Source organism: Seriola lalandi, unplaced genomic scaffold (genome assembly GCF_002814215.2).
Source record: "Seriola lalandi dorsalis isolate HSWRI2012SDOR001 ecotype SW California unplaced genomic scaffold, Sedor1 jcf7180002054630, whole genome shotgun sequence".
Lineage (NCBI taxonomy): Eukaryota > Metazoa > Chordata > Actinopteri > Carangiformes > Carangidae > Seriola > Seriola lalandi.
In genome coordinates, this window is record NW_019525183.1 from 620,913 (window position 1) to 640,083 (window position 19,171).

The 19,171-nt window shown below is 40.6% G+C and overlaps 3 protein-coding genes across 4 annotated transcripts in view; 2 read left to right on the top strand and 1 right to left on the bottom strand.

The window, feature by feature from the left end:
* The window catches only part of creb3l1 (cAMP responsive element binding protein 3-like 1), a 32,921-nt gene extending 24,392 nt beyond the window's left edge, over positions 1-8,529 (top strand). The window contains exons 9-13 of the mRNA XM_023420250.2: positions 1,741-1,809; positions 4,404-4,506; positions 4,604-4,757; positions 5,206-5,371; positions 5,457-8,529. Of these exons, the coding sequence (XP_023276018.1) occupies positions 1,741-1,809; positions 4,404-4,506; positions 4,604-4,757; positions 5,206-5,371; positions 5,457-5,493 (529 nt within the window). The 3' untranslated portion in view covers positions 5,494-8,529. The remainder of the gene's footprint in view (positions 1-1,740; positions 1,810-4,403; positions 4,507-4,603; positions 4,758-5,205; positions 5,372-5,456) is intronic.
* harbi1 (harbinger transposase derived 1) lies at positions 7,123-11,121 on the bottom strand. Its single transcript, XM_023420251.2, has 7 exons — positions 11,056-11,121; positions 10,208-10,373; positions 9,893-10,095; positions 9,640-9,727; positions 9,333-9,540; positions 9,065-9,240; positions 7,123-8,864 (listed from the first exon to the last, which is right to left on the bottom strand). Exons 2-7 carry the CDS (start codon positions 10,370-10,372, stop codon positions 8,664-8,666), a joined length of 1,041 nt encoding a protein of 346 aa, XP_023276019.1. The 5' UTR covers position 10,373; positions 11,056-11,121; the 3' UTR covers positions 7,123-8,663.
* A 197-nt stretch (positions 11,122-11,318) lies between these two features.
* atg13 (ATG13 autophagy related 13 homolog (S. cerevisiae)) lies at positions 11,319-19,145 on the top strand. 2 transcript variants are annotated; one of them, XM_023420311.2, is made up of 18 exons: positions 11,319-11,488; positions 12,120-12,200; positions 12,493-12,573; positions 12,708-12,827; positions 13,122-13,168; positions 13,557-13,697; positions 13,884-13,924; positions 14,272-14,368; positions 14,485-14,592; positions 14,966-15,056; positions 15,243-15,341; positions 15,762-15,845; positions 16,212-16,321; positions 16,540-16,681; positions 16,895-16,972; positions 17,146-17,253; positions 17,440-17,568; positions 17,687-19,145. In XM_023420311.2, the coding sequence occupies exons 2-18, from the start codon at positions 12,132-12,134 to the stop codon at positions 17,762-17,764; spliced, it is 1,623 nt and encodes a 540-aa protein (XP_023276079.1). In that variant the 5' UTR covers positions 11,319-11,488; positions 12,120-12,131; the 3' UTR covers positions 17,765-19,145. The 2 variants fall into 2 exon arrangements, with proteins under 2 accessions (XP_023276079.1, XP_023276080.1); XM_023420312.2 differs by lacking the exon at positions 15,243-15,341.
* Positions 19,146-19,171: the final 26 nt, after the last annotated feature.

Consider the following 19,171-nt stretch of genomic DNA (forward strand, 5'->3'; position numbering starts at 1 on the left):
GCCATGTTGGTCAGTGAGGTTTTCCATGAGTTGAATCTAACCATAGGCCTTTTTATACATAATTGTGTGCTCTTTATGTACATGACCAGCACAGAAAATGAAAAATGCAACTGGCAAAGAGAGAAAAGACAGAATTGTGTAATGCTGAAGTGAACTTGGCAGTTGAAGTTCAGTTAAGATGCCGTTTTTGTATTTAGAGGTTTTCCCAACTGGTTCAGAGCTGAGTGCGGTAACAGACGCTACAGCTCTGCTGGGGATTACACTGGGGGCAGCACACCCACAAACACACAGGTTATAGCGGGGTTAGATTTCACCAGCACTCATCTTGTCTCTACGTCTTCTGATTCATTAAAGAACCTCAGAAGTGAACAGAAAATCCTTTCTCCTCCTTCCCTTTCTTTCCTTTGTTATTCTGGCCTTTCTTTGCTATGGCGGGACTCCAATAACCTGTTGAACACATGGGTCAGACCGAAAGAGACTCCGACAGCGAGAGTGAAAGAGAGATGAAAATGTGGGGGTGTTTTGACGTTGCATAAAGTAAATTGGTGTAGTCCTTTGATAAGTACCAATAGAGGTTCCTACAGGTGGTAACAAAACGTCATATTAATCCCATCAGGGTAAGGAGAGAGTTATGTTATCTTTCAACTGAATCAGGAGAACAGAGGTAAAAACAGAGAGATCCTCCTCTTTATATCCTCTTTGTGTTGTTGTGTCTGTTTTGAAGACGAGGGCAGAATTACTGCATGACCCCGCCGAAAGAAAACAGCAGGACGACTCGCTGGAAGGAATGTGAATGAATGAGCCGTATACAAACGAGGAGGAGATCAGGAGGATTATGAGGAAGAGAGCGAGAGATTAGCAGGATGTTGGATTGATAATTGAGATCAGTAGGATTAGCAGAGATGACACAGGATAGAGGAAGGAAAAAGAAAAAGGGATGAGAGGGAGACAGTCTAGAGCAGGAATCTCTTATCTCAATAAAAGATGTTTAAATGTCATTTCAAAATGCTTGAACACTTCTAAAATATCTGTAAAGAATCTCAATGTTGAATTAAAATGATCCACGTTGTCTCTAATATGTCAGTTAGGACATAATGGTATAAAATGTGACAGCTCTCTCTTCTAATGTCTATATAATCCCATTCTTGTTTTTATTAGTTCTTAGGTACATTACAAGTGTATTCAATAGTTGTTTTTGGATGAAAAGCTGAAATATAACCAATGTTAACTGTCCAATACTCATCTAAACAGCCCCTGAAGTCCCATAGATTCACCATCTTAGTTTACCATGTCAGCATGGTAACATCTGCCACTTAGCACAGCTGAGGATGATGGGAATGTCATCGGTTTTGAAGTAAAATATTGGACAAATTAAAATGTCAACCTGCTGGTGGTGCTACAGGAGAAGTTAGGGAGTCAACAAACTCATGAGGACTCATTATTGGATGCAAAATATAATGGTAACCCATTCAATAGTTGTTGAGATATTTCAGTCTGGACCAAAGTGGTTATTCAGTGTTATTCATAGAGCCGTGTCTCTACTGTGGCTAAGAGTGAAAGTGTATTGTCAGTCAAATTCAGTGAAACCACCTGAATAACTCTTGATTCTCTTAAGCTTCAAACTTTCTGATCTGAGTAGCAGAGTCAAAATGTTGACAAAAATCTGTGTGTGTGTGTGTGTGTGTGTGTGTGTGTGTGTGTGTGTGTGTGTGTGTGTGTGTGTGTGTGTGCGCGCATCAGGGTGGAGAACTACACGTCAGAAAACAGCGATCTATGGAGAAAAGTAGAAAACCTGGAGACTGCCAACAGGTGAGGCTTCTTGCACACACACACACACACAAACACACACACACACACGCGCGCGCGCACGCACGCACACACACACTCAGGCTGATATTAGTGTTGTTTTGCCGCTGTGTCTCTGAACAGACTGAAGCTGTTGTGCGTTGGCTCCAAACATTTATAACACAGATCCAGGATTCATGTAATGATGTTTGGATTATCATCACTGAAAACAGCAACAGGACAGCAACAAGTTTGCAAAGAATGCAGCCTGATAATGTGAGAGTTGACTGATTGGTTGCAGCAGGGCTGGAGAAACTGGTTCTCATTTATCTTGGAGAAATAACGATTATTATAACTGCAAGCCAGAAAAACGCTGCAGCCATGTGGTCTTCAAAGGACAAAAGTACTCTACTGTAGGTTATACATACTAGTATTTATGCTCTGTATGTATAAAACGTTTGATGTATATATACAGTGAATTACACTGAGAGAATTATAGGAGAAATTTATCTGCTCCATAAGCAAAGTTTAGACTCACCCTGCTCCATTCGTCTCCTCTGTTATTATAACAATATGAAACCAATCTGCTATTATCATGGAGTGGGTGGGTAGATGGGTGGGTGGGTGTGGTGAGATAGACGTTTGAGGGTTGAGAGGAGGGGGGGTGTCTCTACAAAGTCCGTCTGTCTGTCTGTGGCAGAGTCAGTCTGTCATTAAAGCTGCGAGTTAACAGTAGCTTTCATCATGGTAGGCAACCCCCTCCCTTCCCACCACACACACACACACACACACACACACACACACACACACACACACACACACACACACTCTCTCTCTCTCCCTCAGATGAATATGTGAAACCACCACACAGGGGAACAATGACTTGGCACAAAGTGGGAAACATGAGTCAGCACACTCATTCTCACATAAAGTCCAGAATATGTGTGTGGGTCTTAAAAAAAAAAAAAAAAAAAAGGTTCTTAAATGACTGAACTAAATTTAAGCTCCTAGTTCCTAAAAATGCCCCAGATGCAGTTATTAGTGGTCATTTTGTTCTCCGTGCAGTGTTTTTTCTGTACTGCATGTCTGATTCATACAGATCCGGGTTCGTGTTACTGGTTTATTAGTTGTACAAGAATAGTTTTAACTCCAATTCCATGCAGCATTAAATGTGTTTTTTAAAGTGTTAAATTTGTTTCGCACAAAGCTTTTTTTTTTTCACTGCAATTAAATCTGACCAGACACTCACTCAAACAGGGATTTTTCACAGATGTTTATTTGCTGTCAGATGAGAAGATTTATAATGATGTCAGCTCTGTGAGCCCAGTTCAGCCCAGTGGTTAAGGGTATGCTTAGCCTAGCTTAGCACAAAACATTTGAAGCAAGAGGAAAGTGCTAGCCAAGCGTCCCTAGACGTAAAACAACTCATAACAACTCTGAGCAATGTTTGTCTCATTTTGATTTAATGCATTCATTTAATTTTTTCAGTCTCGCGCTGAATATTTACATACACTTTCATTCACCCAGTCAACCAGCATGACCTTTGGAAGTCACTGTATATTTTAAGCAGCAATAACTGTAGCAGTAAATTACTGTGGTTTTACATCAAAGTCCTGTGTGACTGACGCTGGTTAGTATCATCCCATGTACATTTATTGCAGCTGGCAAAATGCTTCACTCTGGTGCACGTGACAGACCTCAGCATGGAAATTTAAAATATAACATGTAGCAGGAGACTGACTCACAGCTCCACTCATTGTCTCGTTTAATCACAGAATCTGTGATAGAATGATTAACCCGTTTAGTGTCTGGTTTAGTTTCTAACTCATCACATGACTCAATGACTTGCTGAGGGCTGGTTCGCTGTGTGCGGCAGTAACTGGCTCTCTGTCTCCACTCAGTGGCGAGAGTGTGTCCTCACAGCCCCTGACAGCTCATACCATCAGAACCCTGCTCTCCAGATCCCACTGATATACTTTATCGAAGTGTTTTACCTCCGGTACACTGTTCAACTCTACTGCTCTTTACTAACTGGCAAAACAGCAGCAGATCAGGTGGTTAAAGTTTACTGTAATCAACCCAGAGTGGAGCAGCACACAAGGGGAGAGAAACTCTCTGGAGGGACATCGTAGATTTTAGGTGAAATAAACTCTACGTCTCAGTGTGTGCGTAACTCTTCCTGTGGTTTCCAATGGCTTTACATGTGCTGAGTATACTGTACTTAGTGGTGGATGGACAGTCGAGCCATGTGTGTGAATGCACACACTATGGACATAAACACATACTCATTAAAGAGACAGAATCACAGGGGTGCTTCCTGCCCCGAGTTTAACCTCTTAGGCTGCTCTTCCTCTCAGACTCTGCACAAATCATCAGGCTCTAATCCCGACCTTGACCATCTGGAAATACTGAAATATAAGAATTTTAACAGGTTGAACTTCCTTGAGGTGTTGGATTCCTCCAAGTGCTCCAAGGCACCTGTATTAGAAGTTCTCTGGCTGCCCTTGACTAAGGCAATAGGCTTTAAACTGCTTCCTGCTCTTTTATACTGGGGATAACTCTAACACAAAGCAGCTATTTAATATTCTTCTGTAATGTATCTGTCTTGTTCTCTCTAGGTCTCTGCTACAGCAGCTCCAGAAGCTCCAGTCATTGATTTCAGGGAAAGTTGTTCCCCGTTCTTGTAAAATGGCCTCAACTCAAACAGGGACATGCCTCATGGTAAATACTTCTGCAGTTCTAAAGTTCTTCACACACAAAAAATATATACATAATGATTATATATTGACGGGAGTGTTTTGTTCCTCTCTCTGTGCAGATGGTGGCTGTGTGTTTTGTCCTGGTGTTGGGCTCCTTCTCCCCCTGCCTCTCACCCCTCTCCTTCCTCACTCACGCCTCCTCTTTGTCCTCCACCTCTTCTTCCTCCTCTCCTCCCCCTCTTCCGTCAGCGGACCTCTACACCACCAGTCAGGGTAGGTCTAGAAATAAACCATCCCAGTGGACAGTATATGACCAGTTTGTGACGTTCAGGGCAAGATTTCAACAGTCTATAGTTCAAGACTTAAAATGCATTCCACCTCCCTATAAATTCACTTCCTTTAACCACTTCCACCACTGAAGTCAGGCGGTCATCATGTTAAATACCACTCTGTTGTGCCAAGACCCATCCTGTGAGTGGTGAGAGAAAAGGTCTGCTAGACTGTACCCAAACTGAAATTCTACAAGATGATGTCCTAAAATGTCCCTGAAGATATTCAATTTACAATAATTTAAGTCAGAAAAACTGAAAACCATCGCACTGAAACAAAGCTTCAAACAGCAAATATAATGTTTGATAAATGAGTGCATACAAATGCTCTAATTCTATTTTAAAAATGTTCACATGTACAGCATGAAAACTGCTGCGTGTTTGTGTTGCAGTGCGTTCCCGCAGCCTGCTCTTCTACAATGAAGGGGCTCCACTGGAGGAGAGTTCAGTGACAGAAGGGGAGAGGCTACAGTCAGAAGCCCACTCCCACATCCAGACAAGCCGTTACACAGCTGACGCCCACAGCAACCAGACAACTGGGCCCAAGTTAGACCGGAGGTGTGAACCACACTCCACTGATACTGTGATCTCTCTCTGTTACATATCAAACAGTATTAATTCATTTCCTCTCTTCTGTCCTCAGAGAAACAAAACCAGACGGAGTCTCAGAGTTTTTCTGACAGACCGCATGACCCCTCCTCCCATGACTTCTCACCTCTGACCCCTAAAAAAGCCAAAACCTCCGGAGTCCTGAGCTCAGCAGGCTTCATATCAACATCCAACTGGACCAAAACATACCTGTGTCTACATTACTCTGTCAGCAAGTCCATCATCATCATCATCATCATCATCATCCCTTCTAGCGAGTGACTTTCTCTGCTTCAAGACTTCACGACTCATCCTCCACAGCCAGCGTCCTGCTCGTACGTAACGCTTCACTTCTCTGCTTCAGCAGACTCTGCTACACCTGAATACTTGATTTTAAAGGGACCTTATTATTGGAGTTTCCATTTTTATGCATTTAAATACAGAATAATTCATTCAATACCCAACTAATCCATCCATATTCAGCTTAAACAACCGTACATTACATGAAAAACATGGTCATGACAGACCTAAAACAGCCACTCTCGCCATGTAGCAAAGAGAAAACAGTGATACATCCTGCACCTTTATACCCAAAAACATAAATATGGAAACTTGACGGACCTCCACTGTGGGATTTTGGTGTATGTTAGAATGTGGTGTTAGTACTCTAGATCCACTACATTGGATCGTTGCTTTAATTTTTAACCAATCACTTACTTTATGTTAATCAAGGGCTGCAACAAATGATTATCGTGATTATCGAGTCATCTATCAGTTATTCTTTTGACTAATCAATTAATCACTTAGTCCAGAAAATGTAAAACAATTGTGAAAAAGGCCTGTCACAGTCTCCAAGAGGTCAAAGTGACATCTTTAAATGTCTTTTTTTTTTCAGATTCTCACATTTGAGAAACTAAAGACAGAATTCTTGGCATTTTTCCTTGGTGATTAATCGATTATCAGAATTGTCGCTGATTCATTTTCTGTCATCAGCTAATCGAGTAATCATTTCAGCTCTTTTAGAACAGCACATTTGAATGCAACATGAGTTGCTACAAACACATCCTGTGTAAAAGTGCCTTTCACTTGCTTCAGTCAAATATGACTAACTTGGCCTTACACCTAATGTCCACACAGACGATTATAGAGGCGGAAATGTAACTCTAACTAGATTACACACTGTTTAAATCAGAGCTGGCCCCAGTCTCTTGAGGGACTGGATGAATGTTCAGAATCCAAACATTTTATTTCACATGCCTCTCAATGTATTTGGGGGCATCGCAGTAAAAGCTTTGTGGCAAAATCACCTTGGCTATGAGCCAGCTTTGGTTAGAACAGCTTGAAAAGCCAGTTGTGTAATGGGTTTTCAGTTAGAGTTACACATAAACATGTAATGTGTTTTATTTTTACATTTTTTAAAGTTGTAGTTTTTCACTTTCAAATTCTGACCACAACTCTATATTATTTTTGGGCAGGAAACCATATTTTCATATCCAGGGACCATTAAAGGGGTTCTGACAGAGGTTGGGAAAGAATGACATAAAAGTATTTTTATGGAATTAAAAAATTGTATATGTAATATATTTGCAGCATCAAAAAAGAGCATATTTAATTTATGCAACAAAAAAAGAAATAATGAAATGTTTTTAAAGTTAGTTTATCTTATTGTCTCATTTTTCTAAATAATGTTTACAAAAAAAACACAAAAATACAACTTATAATATATTCTGAGCATCAAAAAAGGGCATATTTATTTTATGCAAAAAAAAAAAAGGAATTGTATGTTGTGTTTTGGCATTTAGGATGATGTGAAGTTTTACATGATGGTGTGTAGTTTACATGGTGTGTCATGGATTGTAAAACTTTGACATGATCTGTTTGTGTCTTTTAACTGTAATACAGTCTTTATGTTTCACTGCTGTCGTATGAAAACCTCTGCAGGTCTTTTTTATTCCCTTATGATTTAAAAATCAATTGAAAAAAATCCAATTTTACCCAGAAGTTAAAGTTCTTGACCCAGAAAGCCAAAGAAATTTATCACAAACCAACTGCAAACCTGTAAAAATTATAATACGGTCAATAATGTGTAATATAAATATTTTTCTGCTATAAAAACATCCTATGACCTCGAAGCAGCAGAGGAAACATCTAAAACATTAACTAAATGAGCTCATGCGACAGCAGTGCATGTTGTATTTATTCCTGTTTGTAGAAAGTGTGTATATATTGATGAAGCCAATCAGGGGACTAAAACATTCCAGGAAGTAAAACACCGCTAGCTTTGTTCTCTCCACAATTTGAAGGAACACCAGGACATTAGAAAAAAGTTTTTATTTCTTCACCACTATTCTGACAATGTGAGAAAAATCAATGATACTCGTCATGGTATTCCTTCAAATTAAAAGTTATGAAAACAGATGTTTCACTGTCCCAGTCCAAATCCTTGAGGAAACAATTACAAACTCTGACCATAAAACATCCAGAAATCCTTTTTGATCTTCACAACATTACAGTTCACTAAGATTTTCTATTTTTCTTCTCTGTTCATTTCATTTTGTGTCCCTCATGCTAAGCGTACACAAAGACATCACGTGACTGCAGCCCGTTGCACAACCATCCTGTCATTCTCGCCTTTAACAGTCTTAATGCACCAGTGTACATAAATAATGACAACTTAATGTGCAGATGTTGTAAATAAAGGGCCTTGTTTTTGTATTGTGACATAGTCCAAGATTTTAACCTGTGGAATTACGTGGGAAAGGGAAAAAATAGGAGAAAAAACAGTGGATATTTGGGGAAGAAGGTGGGGAGGGATTTTAAAAAATAGCAGGGAGGGTGACTTTTTCCACTTGTAAAGAAACCTGGACGACACAGTAGCTTCACACAGTTTGAATAGTTGTACAACACCAGCAAGTGCTTGATTATTCTAACATCTCCATGAACATTTGGAGTCCAGAGAGAATAATCCAGCACTTCCCAATGAGTTCAGTTGTTTGAAATGTGTTTGGATATAATGTTGTCTTGGTTTGTTGTATAGTGTCTTGCATGTTCCTCCATATATAACTATATTATCTTAGTGTAGTCAGTAGAGTAGAAACCAGCAAAATATTAAAAAACTGCATCAGCAACACTGCGTCTATAGAAGTTCTTGCTTTATATGTGACTTTTGTGACTTGATTTGCTCTGGTTCCAGTCTTGACATAATCTTCATCTCTTTGACGTCTTCATGAACTCGACTTGAGTCCCGAGTCCAGCCAGTGCTTTAGCTGAAGTGTTTGAGTATGAGCTGTTGTCTGAGGTCCTCTGCCTGGCTGTCGCGGTCCTCAGGTCTCTGTTCCAGGCTCTCGGGCTGCTCCAGAGGGTCGGTCCTCTCCAGGGTCCAGGCGTCTAGTCCAGACTGCAGGGAGGCGTTGTGGAGGACACAGCAGGCCAGCAGGATGGACGAGCTCCTCTCTGGAGAATACTACACAGGAGATGACAACAGAGGCCTTGATAAATGTATGACACTTCTCATAATGTGAATGAAAAACTGAACCCATTTTTTAGTGTGGTTTGTAGAAATGTAAAATTGCAAAATACATTCTGATGTATTACTGGGCAGTGACATATTTGAAACAGAATAGAACAGAGTGGAATAAAACAGACTAGAATAGAAGAAAGTACCTGTAGGTATCCTTTGGTGCCATCTAGACATCTGAATCTGGTCTGGATGGCTCTGAAGGTTCTGTCCACTATCTCATGTGTAGCAGTGTGGGCCAGATTATATCGAAACTCTGCAGGGGATTCTGGTTTGTCAACCGGGGTCATCAACCACTTCCTCAGAGGGTAACGACAGTCACCTAGGAAACAGGAAACCTCTTACCTCTGTACCAACATATAACTCGAGGGGATTTTACAGAGTGATGCAGGAAGATTATAATCTGCATCTCACCCAGCAGCCAGCCCTTCTCTGTGTCCTGCAGCTGTTTGTGGAGAGCAGATCTTTCTAGAACATCGGTGTCTTTGAGTCCACCGGGCCAGTGGGTCTCTGCGCTGAGTAACAGTCCTCGGGCATCACAAACCAGCTGGCAGCCCACAGAGTGAAACCCCTTCTTGTTCACATACGACGAGTCTTCGCTGTTTGGAGCTTTGATGGCAACCTGGAGATCAAGAGCAAAGAACAGGGAGAAAGAGGGATCAGTCACCATCAAATACATACATAGTGATCAAAAGTGTTGATATAGTATAATACAATAAACCTGAACACAGTCCAGCACCCCCAGAACTCCTGGAAATCCTGCAACTCTCTGAAACTCCTGGAAGGACTGCTCTCTGCTGGAGGGATCCCTGTTTGGACAACTATTTGTGTTATTATGCATTTCCTCCTCTTTCTATAAAGCTTAATTTATGCTTTTTACTCTTAATATCTGTCTATATATGCAACAGCTGCATATTAATACCACAGGAACAAAGGTCATCTCTGTAAACCAGTTCAATAGCATGGTGTCATACCTGTTGAACATGATGAACTGAGGAGCTTTCTCCACCAGGGCTTTGGTCACATTGGACACACATCTTGACATCGAAGCCTGGCTGATCCCGATAGTATCTCCCATAGATGTCTGGAATGAGCCAGATGTGTAAAAGCCCAAAGCAGCCAATACCTGGACCTCAGGACTGATGGCTCTGGACCGCTGGGTACGTCTACATAGAGCCTAATACACAGACATAACAAGAGAAACACGACATAGTAGTTTATGCAGATTTGAGAAAGACCTACGTTTATTTTAAGTGCGAAATAAAAACTGAGGATGAGGACATACTCACCTCTCTGAGTAATTCCACCAGAAACAGAATAAACTCTCTGGGGAAGCCAAATTGTGTTAGGAGGAAGTTATCTGAGACAGAGTCCAGGTCAAAGCGGTCCAGGGTCTTATGACCTCGACCATGTAAGAGTAGATCACAGTCCAAGATGGCTATAGGGATCGCCATGCTGTAGGTAGTTATACATTTACATTAATAAATAAGTTGGATGCATTATGGGATTCTTGTTATAATCTTATTTGGCATTTATGGTGATATATTTACATTCTGTAAACACAGTCATTTCCACAAATAACAATCTGCTTCAAGGTTGTCCCGTTATGTTTTTCATTTACACCTATTGATACTGCCAATTCTCTATTTCTTACCTTACAAATTATATCTTTTTGCGCTGTATATTGCAAATACATGTCACTGCAGTTTCATTTAGTTTCATTGTATTTTGGTGCCAATATAACCTTTGCTCACTGAAGAAATGTGTGACGATATGACTTTCCAGCATGCATTTAATTGTGCTGCTGTATGTTTGCATAGACATAGAATTGAGATAAACCTGGCTATCGAGCTCATTGTGTCTATTACATTTAGACATATTTACCCCTTTCATTGTCGACTCTAACCTATAAAATGATAGGTTTTTGAAAACATGAAAAACTGTTCTCATGTTTAAAAGCGTATCATCAGTATGCAGCTAACGTAAGCTAGTTAGCTACCTAGTGTTTAAAATGTCCTAATTTCAATTTTGCGTGCCCGTGGAAACAACTCTAAGAATTCACGTAGGCAAATGGCCATAACTGAAAAAGAAGGCATTGTTCATTTATGCATTATTTAGAAAAAATCGCTTACTTTACCTAAGTCATGCAGCATTTGTCAACCAAAACAAGCCACAGGAACACCTAACATGCGTTGCGTTCGCAGATTCGACACAGAGATTGGTACCATGTCTTTTATGTATAGATTGACGTTTACTGTAAAAAAAAAAAAAAAAAAGATATTAAGAATCTAGTTTGTTTTTCTCATCTGAAGTGTGGTTTCTTGTGTTTTTGACACTGTATACATTTTAAATACGTTTAAAACAAGAATCTACGAAAGTGCCTTTGTGAAAGTGCTGCTATCCAAACACGTCGACATGGAGAAGATAAACAGACGAGTAGCACAGCCGCTGTTGACGTTGTGTACATCTGAAATGAGCGTTTAAATGTTTGTGGGGCGCGGCGTTTCAAGTCACATTTGTTAACTTGGTTTTTATTTTACTGAAGCTTCATTGTCAAGGGAAACGCTAATGTAAGTGTTGCTGCTTTGTGGTGAAATTAAAGTGCGTCGTTTTCAGCTAGCTAGCTAACATTAGCCAATGGCTAACGCTAGTTGTCAAGTGAATCACCTACCCAGTGACTCTGCTTCGCCTTCGTGAAACGCAAACGTTAAGAAATTACCGATGAAATGGCGGTATTGTAACATTTTAATGTACCAGCTGGTGTAGTGTACAGTCTAAGGTGGTTGTCAGTGTCCAACATGACCCCCAGGTCTTGTTAATTTCATGTCAACGTGGAGGCCTCACTTGCTATGGAGAATTAAAAACAATTGTGTGCAGAGTTTATGTTAATTGCTACAGGCAGCTTGTTAACGTCAAAACAATAAAATTAATCTTTAAAGTTATTGAACTTCTTGTAGAAAAAACCAAAGGAGGGAATTAAAGTGTGAATATTTACATTTACTGTACTTTACATTTATTCACCTTTTCTCATCAATAAATTATAGGATAATTTAATTTAGTACGGTTTGGATGCAGTTGCAAAACAAGCTTATGCTCATAATTTTAATAATACAATGTTTTTTTAGTTTTACACATCTGAAAGTGGATTACAGTCATGTGGTATGTCTTCTGTCCATCTCTAACTGCAATGTTGGCTTGCAGGGTTTTGTCAACATGGACAGTGACTTAAGTCCTCAGGATAAAAAAGACTTGGACAAGTTCATTAAGTTCTTTGCCTTGAAGGTAAGAGGCTTGTATGATGGTCTTTGTCCCAGCACAGGTTTTTCCATGTGTGTGCAGATAAATATGAATCTTGCCATGTCACTGACTACAGGTTTCTAAAGGGATACTTGAAGCCTGTCATGTGTTACACTTCTTAAACCACTGGTTCATTTTTTCAATTACCACTATTTATCATTACTTCACCAGAGTAAGAGTGTTGTTATTACTCTGGATCATTCTGTCAGGAATTTTCATATGGATTGTTTTAAGGACTGTTCAGTTTGGTTTCTCATGTCTGGTTGTGTGTTTGTAGACTGTTCAGGTGATAGTCCAAGCCCGTCTTGGAGAGAAAATCTGCACTCGTTCTTCCTCATCACCTACAGGCTCTGACTGGGTAAACTAATTCCTTAATCCCATTTTTCTATTGCAGTAATTGATTGGATTTAAACATGTCTCTTATTTAGCTGTAGATATGACTGTTGGTCTTTTTGCATGTGTAAAATTTAGTCATTGTGATGTTATTTCTAGTTTAATTTGGCAATCAAAGACATCCCAGAGGTGACTCATGAAGCCAAGAAGGCACTGGCTGGTCAGCTTCCAGGCATCGGACGCTCCATGTGTGTTGAGATCTCCCTAAAGACGTCGGAGGTAAAACCTTTAAGCTTCATTAAAATATCACAAGTAATTATGCCAGGTATCAGGCTTATAAACCATGAGTGGTTGGTGATTTATTTTATTGACAAAAAGACACACATTAGCTATACTGCTGTGTGAGTCTGAATGCTGAAAACATGCAAAGCATTTTATGTATTTTATGAATTTCGGTCATGAGACTACTCATCTGCTCCTTTCAATGTGAAAAATGAAAATACAGTTATTATTTTAGTCCCAGTTGTTTTATGTTCCTCTGGTCATCTGTCTGTCTGTTTCTGTCCCACTCAGGGTGACTCAATGGAGTTGGAGACTTGGTGCCTGGAGATGAATGAAAAGTGAGTGTGTTTTACATTGTGATTGCTCTATTATTCAAATGGTTAAGGAATGTTTAATGAAATAAGAGATCTGTCAATGCTTGGACGACAACTCTTTATCTGTAGTACAATCAGTTGCCCTTACAATGATGCTGTAATGGTTTCTTCATCATGTGCAGCACTTGTGATGACTGCTTCTCCCTGCTAGGCTCAGTCTAATACCTACGCTATTCATACAGTTTGTTTGTGAGGGAACTGTGGAGAGGTATAAATAACATACAGACCACAGCATCAGCAGCGAGCATCAGCTGTGTTGAGTCATAAATGAGTTACTAGTGACATTTTGTAGTTTTATCACATCTCTAAAGTGCTGTTGTAATGTAGGTCATGTTGTGCGTTTGTGTTGCAGGTGTGATAAGGACATCAAGGTGTCATATACAGTATACAACCGTCTGTCTGTCCTTCTGAAGTCTCTCCTGGCCATCACCAGAGTGACACCTGCCTACAAACTGTCCAGAAAGCAGGGACACGACTATGTCATATTATACAGGTGTGTGGACGTCTCTGTCTTTGTCCTGTTAAATAGGTTTATCTGTCTTACTGTCAACTTACACCGACTTTTATCATCTCTATTTTGTCTGCAGCTGCACTGCTTTTATTTCTAGCCTTATTTTCCAAGAAAATGTTCATTCCAGATGTCTAAAGTTACATGTTTGTGTGGTTTCTGTCTCTCCAGGATTTACTTCGGGGAAGTCCAGCTGAGTGGATTAGGGGAAGGTAACTGTAAACTCAGCGTCTTGACTGACATGTCCTAAATCACTGACAGCAAGAGCCTCTAGTGGCTTTAAAGCCAGTGTGCACCAGATCATGCACTCACAATGACATATACCTATTTTAGAGTAGGCATTATACTGAGGTGTTCTTCTTTGTACATTGTGTGCCTGTAACATTAAAAATTAACTGGACAAGAAGCAAATACATTATAAATTACACACTAGTTGTGTTCCTATCAAAACAGCATATTTAGAATAAATGAAATGGAAGTTGCACCGAACATGTCTGAAGTGAACTGCATTAAAGTAGCTACAATGCTTTGTTTACTGAGGCTTCTTTTTGTTTTTAAGGTTTTCAGACAGTGCGTGTCGGTGTCGTTGGCACACCTGTTGGCACAGTCACACTTTCATGTGCTTACCGCACCAACCTGGCATTCATGTCTAACAGGTAATTAACACTAGTTATTGTTTGCTTATTATAAGTGGAAACACATTTGTTAGTATTGCCTAATATTTCAGATATAAAATCTGATATATATGAAAACATTCTGTCGTCCTCTGCAGGCAGTTTGAGCGGTCAGCTCCTATCATGGGGATCATCGTGGATCACTTTGTGGACCCTCCGGGCAGCAATCTGCGTCCTGCAAATGTGGGACACCCCTGCAACTACAGGTAGCTACGCAAAGCTCTGCAGGTGAAAGTAACTTTCATTTTATAATGAAAATGCTGATGTTGATGCCCACAACTCCACCCAGGTTTAAACAGCAACCAAAGACACAGTGCTGCAGCTGAGTCTCAGCCTCATCATAAACAATAGAGAGCTTTTAGGTGATGTAATTGCATCATCTGGAGGTCACACTGGATGCATCAGCTCTTCCTCACTTATGTCTGATTTCATTTTTTAAACATATGACGCAACTGGATCAACAGAATGAAGGAAGATTTCCTGTTGAGATTTTAGGTAGAAAATAGTTTAAAAGTGTAAATCTAAGACATATAATATAAAAACTTTATCAGGTAAATTATAATGAATGTGTGTGTCCAGAGCTCCAGATGAGGATGACGGACTATTTGCAGGAGTTCAGGATTCACAGGAGGTCTGCACCACCTCCTTCTCCACCTCCCCTCCCTCTCAGGTAGGACACACTCACTGGCTGTTCTCAGCTTTCTCTTTACCTTATGACTTCTCTCCATTTTCATACCTGTTTTTCATTTCACTTTCTCTTTTCTCTCTTTGTCTGTTTTCTTTCCTGTTGTCCTTTTATTGTTCGTTTATCCGTGTGTGTGTGTGTGTGTGTGTGTGTGTGTCTGCATTATCTCAGTGTGTGTGTACACTGAGTCCTTCTCCTTCTAAACTGTCTAAGCCCCTCCCTCTGGACAGTCTGCAGCTTCCAGTGGCTCCTGGACTTGTCACTCACACTGTGAGTCTGCACCGGTCACTGTGAGAGTGTGACTGTGTGTGAGACACCCCGAAATTGCACTCAACAACTCTTTTGTTCCCTCAGATCTCTCTTTTGTTTTGGCGTGTGTGTTGCTTCTTGGTGTGTCAGAGTTGCATCAGAAACTTTTTTTTTATTTTTTTTATCCATCATCCCTTTTGACTGTGTTTTGAAGTTTCATCACTTCCTTCAGTGCAGAGCTTTATGCATCGTAGCTTCAGTTTGATGCGAATGCTGCTCTTCACTAGACCTGTTTCATCGTAATCTTTTATCATCACATGTGCCACAGTAGTAAACCACACTCATCTTCCAGTATTACACTACAAACAATTAAACCTGAAATCCTTAATGTTTAGTGATGAATATTTCTTCTTGTCTCTGTCTCTGTTTCTCTCTCTCTAGCTCTACACTTCCAGGTTATCCTACCAGCCTCCAGCTCTAGCAGGAGCTGCTGATCTTTGTCACCCTGCTGCCAATCCAAACCAGGTGATGCGCATCAGTTCACTTCCCTTTGAGAGAAATAGCAGTGCCTGAATCAGTTTAGCCAATAGCACTGGCTGATGTAATCATATCTCCAAAGATCTGTTGATATTAATTTAGACAGAGTGCCTCCACCACAGAGGAGTCAGCGATAAAGATAAAATCCTCTCCTGTGAATTGCGAAAACCAAATTGGAAAGGTGGCTTGTTATGGAGCCTTGTAATCCGGCAGGGTAGCTGGAGGCGACTGGTAGTGGAGGCTTGTACTGAGGATGAGTTGAAGTATAATTAGAGTAGATAGCAGTTTGTCAGTTTGAGGGACTAATGCAGCTAGTTAATCCACTATAACTCTTCCCATGTTTTTCCTCTTCAGATGTTGCATGCTGGGAAGGAGGGCGGGGTTGTGTTGGTTCCTGCCCATCCTCATCATGGAGCAGATGCCCATCTGACAGTAGAGCATGCCGCCAACACACCTGGCAGCAGGTAAATTGCTCCTGACGTCTCCTGAACTCAGCATCTCTACTTCTAACTAAATGTTAATTAAGATTTTTTTGTGGTTTAGTTGTTGAGTGTCATCCTGTTTGTTGTGCAAGCTCAACTAAGTGATTTCCTTTTGTTGGCCAGTTTGTGGATCATTATCTAGCTTTAGAGACATGAACTTGTTGAAACCTGCTCTAACCGTGTCTCTTTCCTCTTCCCAGCGGTGATGATGACGGTCTGACACAGAGTGGAGAAGGAAGGAGGGATGAAGGGAGGAGGAGTGTTTCTCCGTCAGACCCTGTGGAGTCTCTCAATGCGTTCACCAGGAAAGTTGGAGCCTTTGTCAATAAACCCGTCACACAGGTAATTTCCGGCGTTTTGTATCTGACCATATCCTCGCTATTGTTTTATAGTGACGTTAATTAAAATGAGTACAAAGAAAACATCATCAGAATTGTCTGAGGAGACCTTGTCACGTTCGTAACAATGAAGAGTCCACTGACTTCAGCCGTGTGTGTGTGTGTGTGTGTGTGTGTGTGTGTGTGTCTGTGTGTGTGTGTGTGTGTGTGTGTGTAGATAACAGCAGCCAGTCTTGATCTGCCATTTGCTGCATTTGCTCCTCGGGGCCTGGACTCGGAGGAGAATGACCCCATGGTAACTGTAGATCTTATTTTGATGTGTTGTCTGATAATGGAACTGACTTCCAGTGTTCTCATAACAACAGAATATTTAGTTCTGCCTTGAAACTGACAACAGATAAAACTAAAAAAACATTTGGCAGATAAAGTCACAGGTTTTATTGAGATATTTTGTGTGTGTGTGTTCAGGTGCAGCCTCCAGACTCGCCTGCCTGCCCGTCCCCCCTCCAGGCCAGCCTTCATTCTCAGGGCTCAGAGGGATCAGGGCAGCAGGACGATTTCGTCATGGTCGACTTTGTAAGTACTTGTTGTTTAAGTCTCCTCTACCCACTCACTACTGTCCAGATCTTCCCTTAGAGGTGCAACAGTGTATAAAATCTATATCATCCATGATAATTCATGATATAGGGTTTGTGAAACAGGTTAACAGTACAGAATTTTTCTCAAAGATGGATACAATGTTTTGTTATTAAATGTTTGCAGCGACCCGCCTTCTCTAAAGACGACTTGCTGCCGATGGATTTGGGCACCTTCTACAGAGAGTTTCAGAACCCTCCACAACTGGCCAGCCTCTCACTACACATCAGCTCCCAGTCAATGGCCGATGACCTGGTAGAGTGCCTTTTTTTTTTGTTTTACTGTTAATGTAGTCTTTGTTTTCATGGTGTGATTCAGCAGATTCAGAGAAGGAATGTACTTTGTAACTGTGATTTGCATTTTCTCTCTGCAGGACTCGCTGCCAGAGAAACTGGCCGTCTACGAGAAAAACATAGACGAGTTTGACGCTTTTGTGGACATGCTCCAGTAGAGGAGGAGAGAGGACTACGTGTGGGAAAAGACTAAATGGATGATGGAGGAAAAAAAAAAAGAGTGAAAGGTAGAGGCAGACTGGAGACTCTGTAGTTGTTTGTCCTGTGAGAATCAGTCAGACTAAATCACCAAGTTTTAATGTGAAGCTCCTCATTTCTGACATTTTCCTGTTCAGCACGCTCACTTCGCTTGCCAGCTTGTACAGATAGTCCTCTTCACTGTAAATACTGTATTATTTCCTCTGACACTGGTACCCCCCTCCCCCACCCTCTCATCTGATCTGGTAGTGTTAATTCAAACTGAAAATCTTTGTTTTCCCACATGGCACACAGCTGCTCGTCATCAGTGTTTAATCAGAAAATCAGATCATGTGGTTTTCTGTCACTTTAGACAGCCATGCAATTCAAGGACAGACACAGCTTTTGTCAATTGTAGTTCACTATAATCTCTCCCACCTTGCTGAAGGTTTCCTTTACATTACAGCCCTTCTGCTCATATCCGAGCTAAAGGTCAAAGATGAGTGATCTTACTCTAGAAATCAAACCTGTACTGTTTGTGTGAAGCGCCTCAGAAAAGGCTTTTTCTTTAAAAGTAAAATTTTGAAAAAAAGCTGGACTTGGCAAAGAAAATTGCACTTAGCCTTACAGTGGAAGTCTTGAGTTTTAATTCAAGTGTCCAGCTTCACATAGATGAGTTTCAACAGCAAAAAATCATTAATTATTTACCCTAGCTAGGTGTTCCCAGCTGGACTGGGGATTTAAACTGCCAACTTCAATGTCAGCAAATGGGCCCATTGAATTTGAAGTGAATTTACTACAGCCATTATGTGTAGAGAAAACACACATATTCCAGTGAGTTGTGGAACTATGCTTCCTTGCCAGTTAAAGTACACTTAGCTAAAATTAATGCAACTGCCCTGCAATAAATCCTACCTTCATGAAAATTATAGTGTTTAGTTCGTGGTGCTGTTGGAGCATACAGAGGTGTTTGATATTTGTCCACCTCTGTATAATAATATAATGGCACCAAACTAAACATTAAAATTTTAAAGTAGGATTTATTGCAGGACTGTTTCATTAGTTTTACCTTCCTAATAAACTAAAGTCTGTACAACATGCATATGTATATTTTTGGATTTTGTAAAGGTGAGATAAACATTTGCAGCTGTCCACAGAAGGCATCAGGTCACCATCCATGACTGTTTGGTTGAAAGCTTTAATTTAAACATTTGTTGTTGGTCTAGGTGTCCTAATAAAGCATGGCTGCTCTGTTGAAACAACTGATATCTGTCAGCAAATGCCTGGTGTCTCGGGTGATCGGACAGCATTTACCAGGATGCAGCAGGCACACCGCACTGCCAATAAACACGACAGACCCCATTTCTGCTCTAGTTTACTCGTTACTT

Bases quoted from the DNA above. Each gene is read 5' to 3' on its own strand.
- atg13 (XM_023420311.2), top strand. From the start codon at position 12,132: ATGGACAGTGACTTAAGTCCTCAGGATAAAAAAGACTTGGACAAGTTC. The intron at 15,846-16,211 runs GTGATGCGCATC...TTTCCTCTTCAG, and splicing joins CTGCTGCCAATCCAAACCAG to ATGTTGCATGCTGGGAAGGA. The intron at 16,973-17,145 runs GTAACTGTAGAT...GTGTGTGTTCAG, and splicing joins CGGAGGAGAATGACCCCATG to GTGCAGCCTCCAGACTCGCC.
- harbi1 (XM_023420251.2), bottom strand. From the start codon at position 10,372: ATGGCGATCCCTATAGCCATCTTGGACTGTGATCTACTCTTACATGGT. The intron at 9,728-9,892 runs GTATGACACCAT...TTGTCCAAACAG, and splicing joins CAGTTCATCATGTTCAACAG to GGATCCCTCCAGCAGAGAGC. The intron at 8,865-9,064 runs GTACTTTCTTCT...TCTCCTGTGTAG, and splicing joins GCACCAAAGGATACCTACAG to TATTCTCCAGAGAGGAGCTC.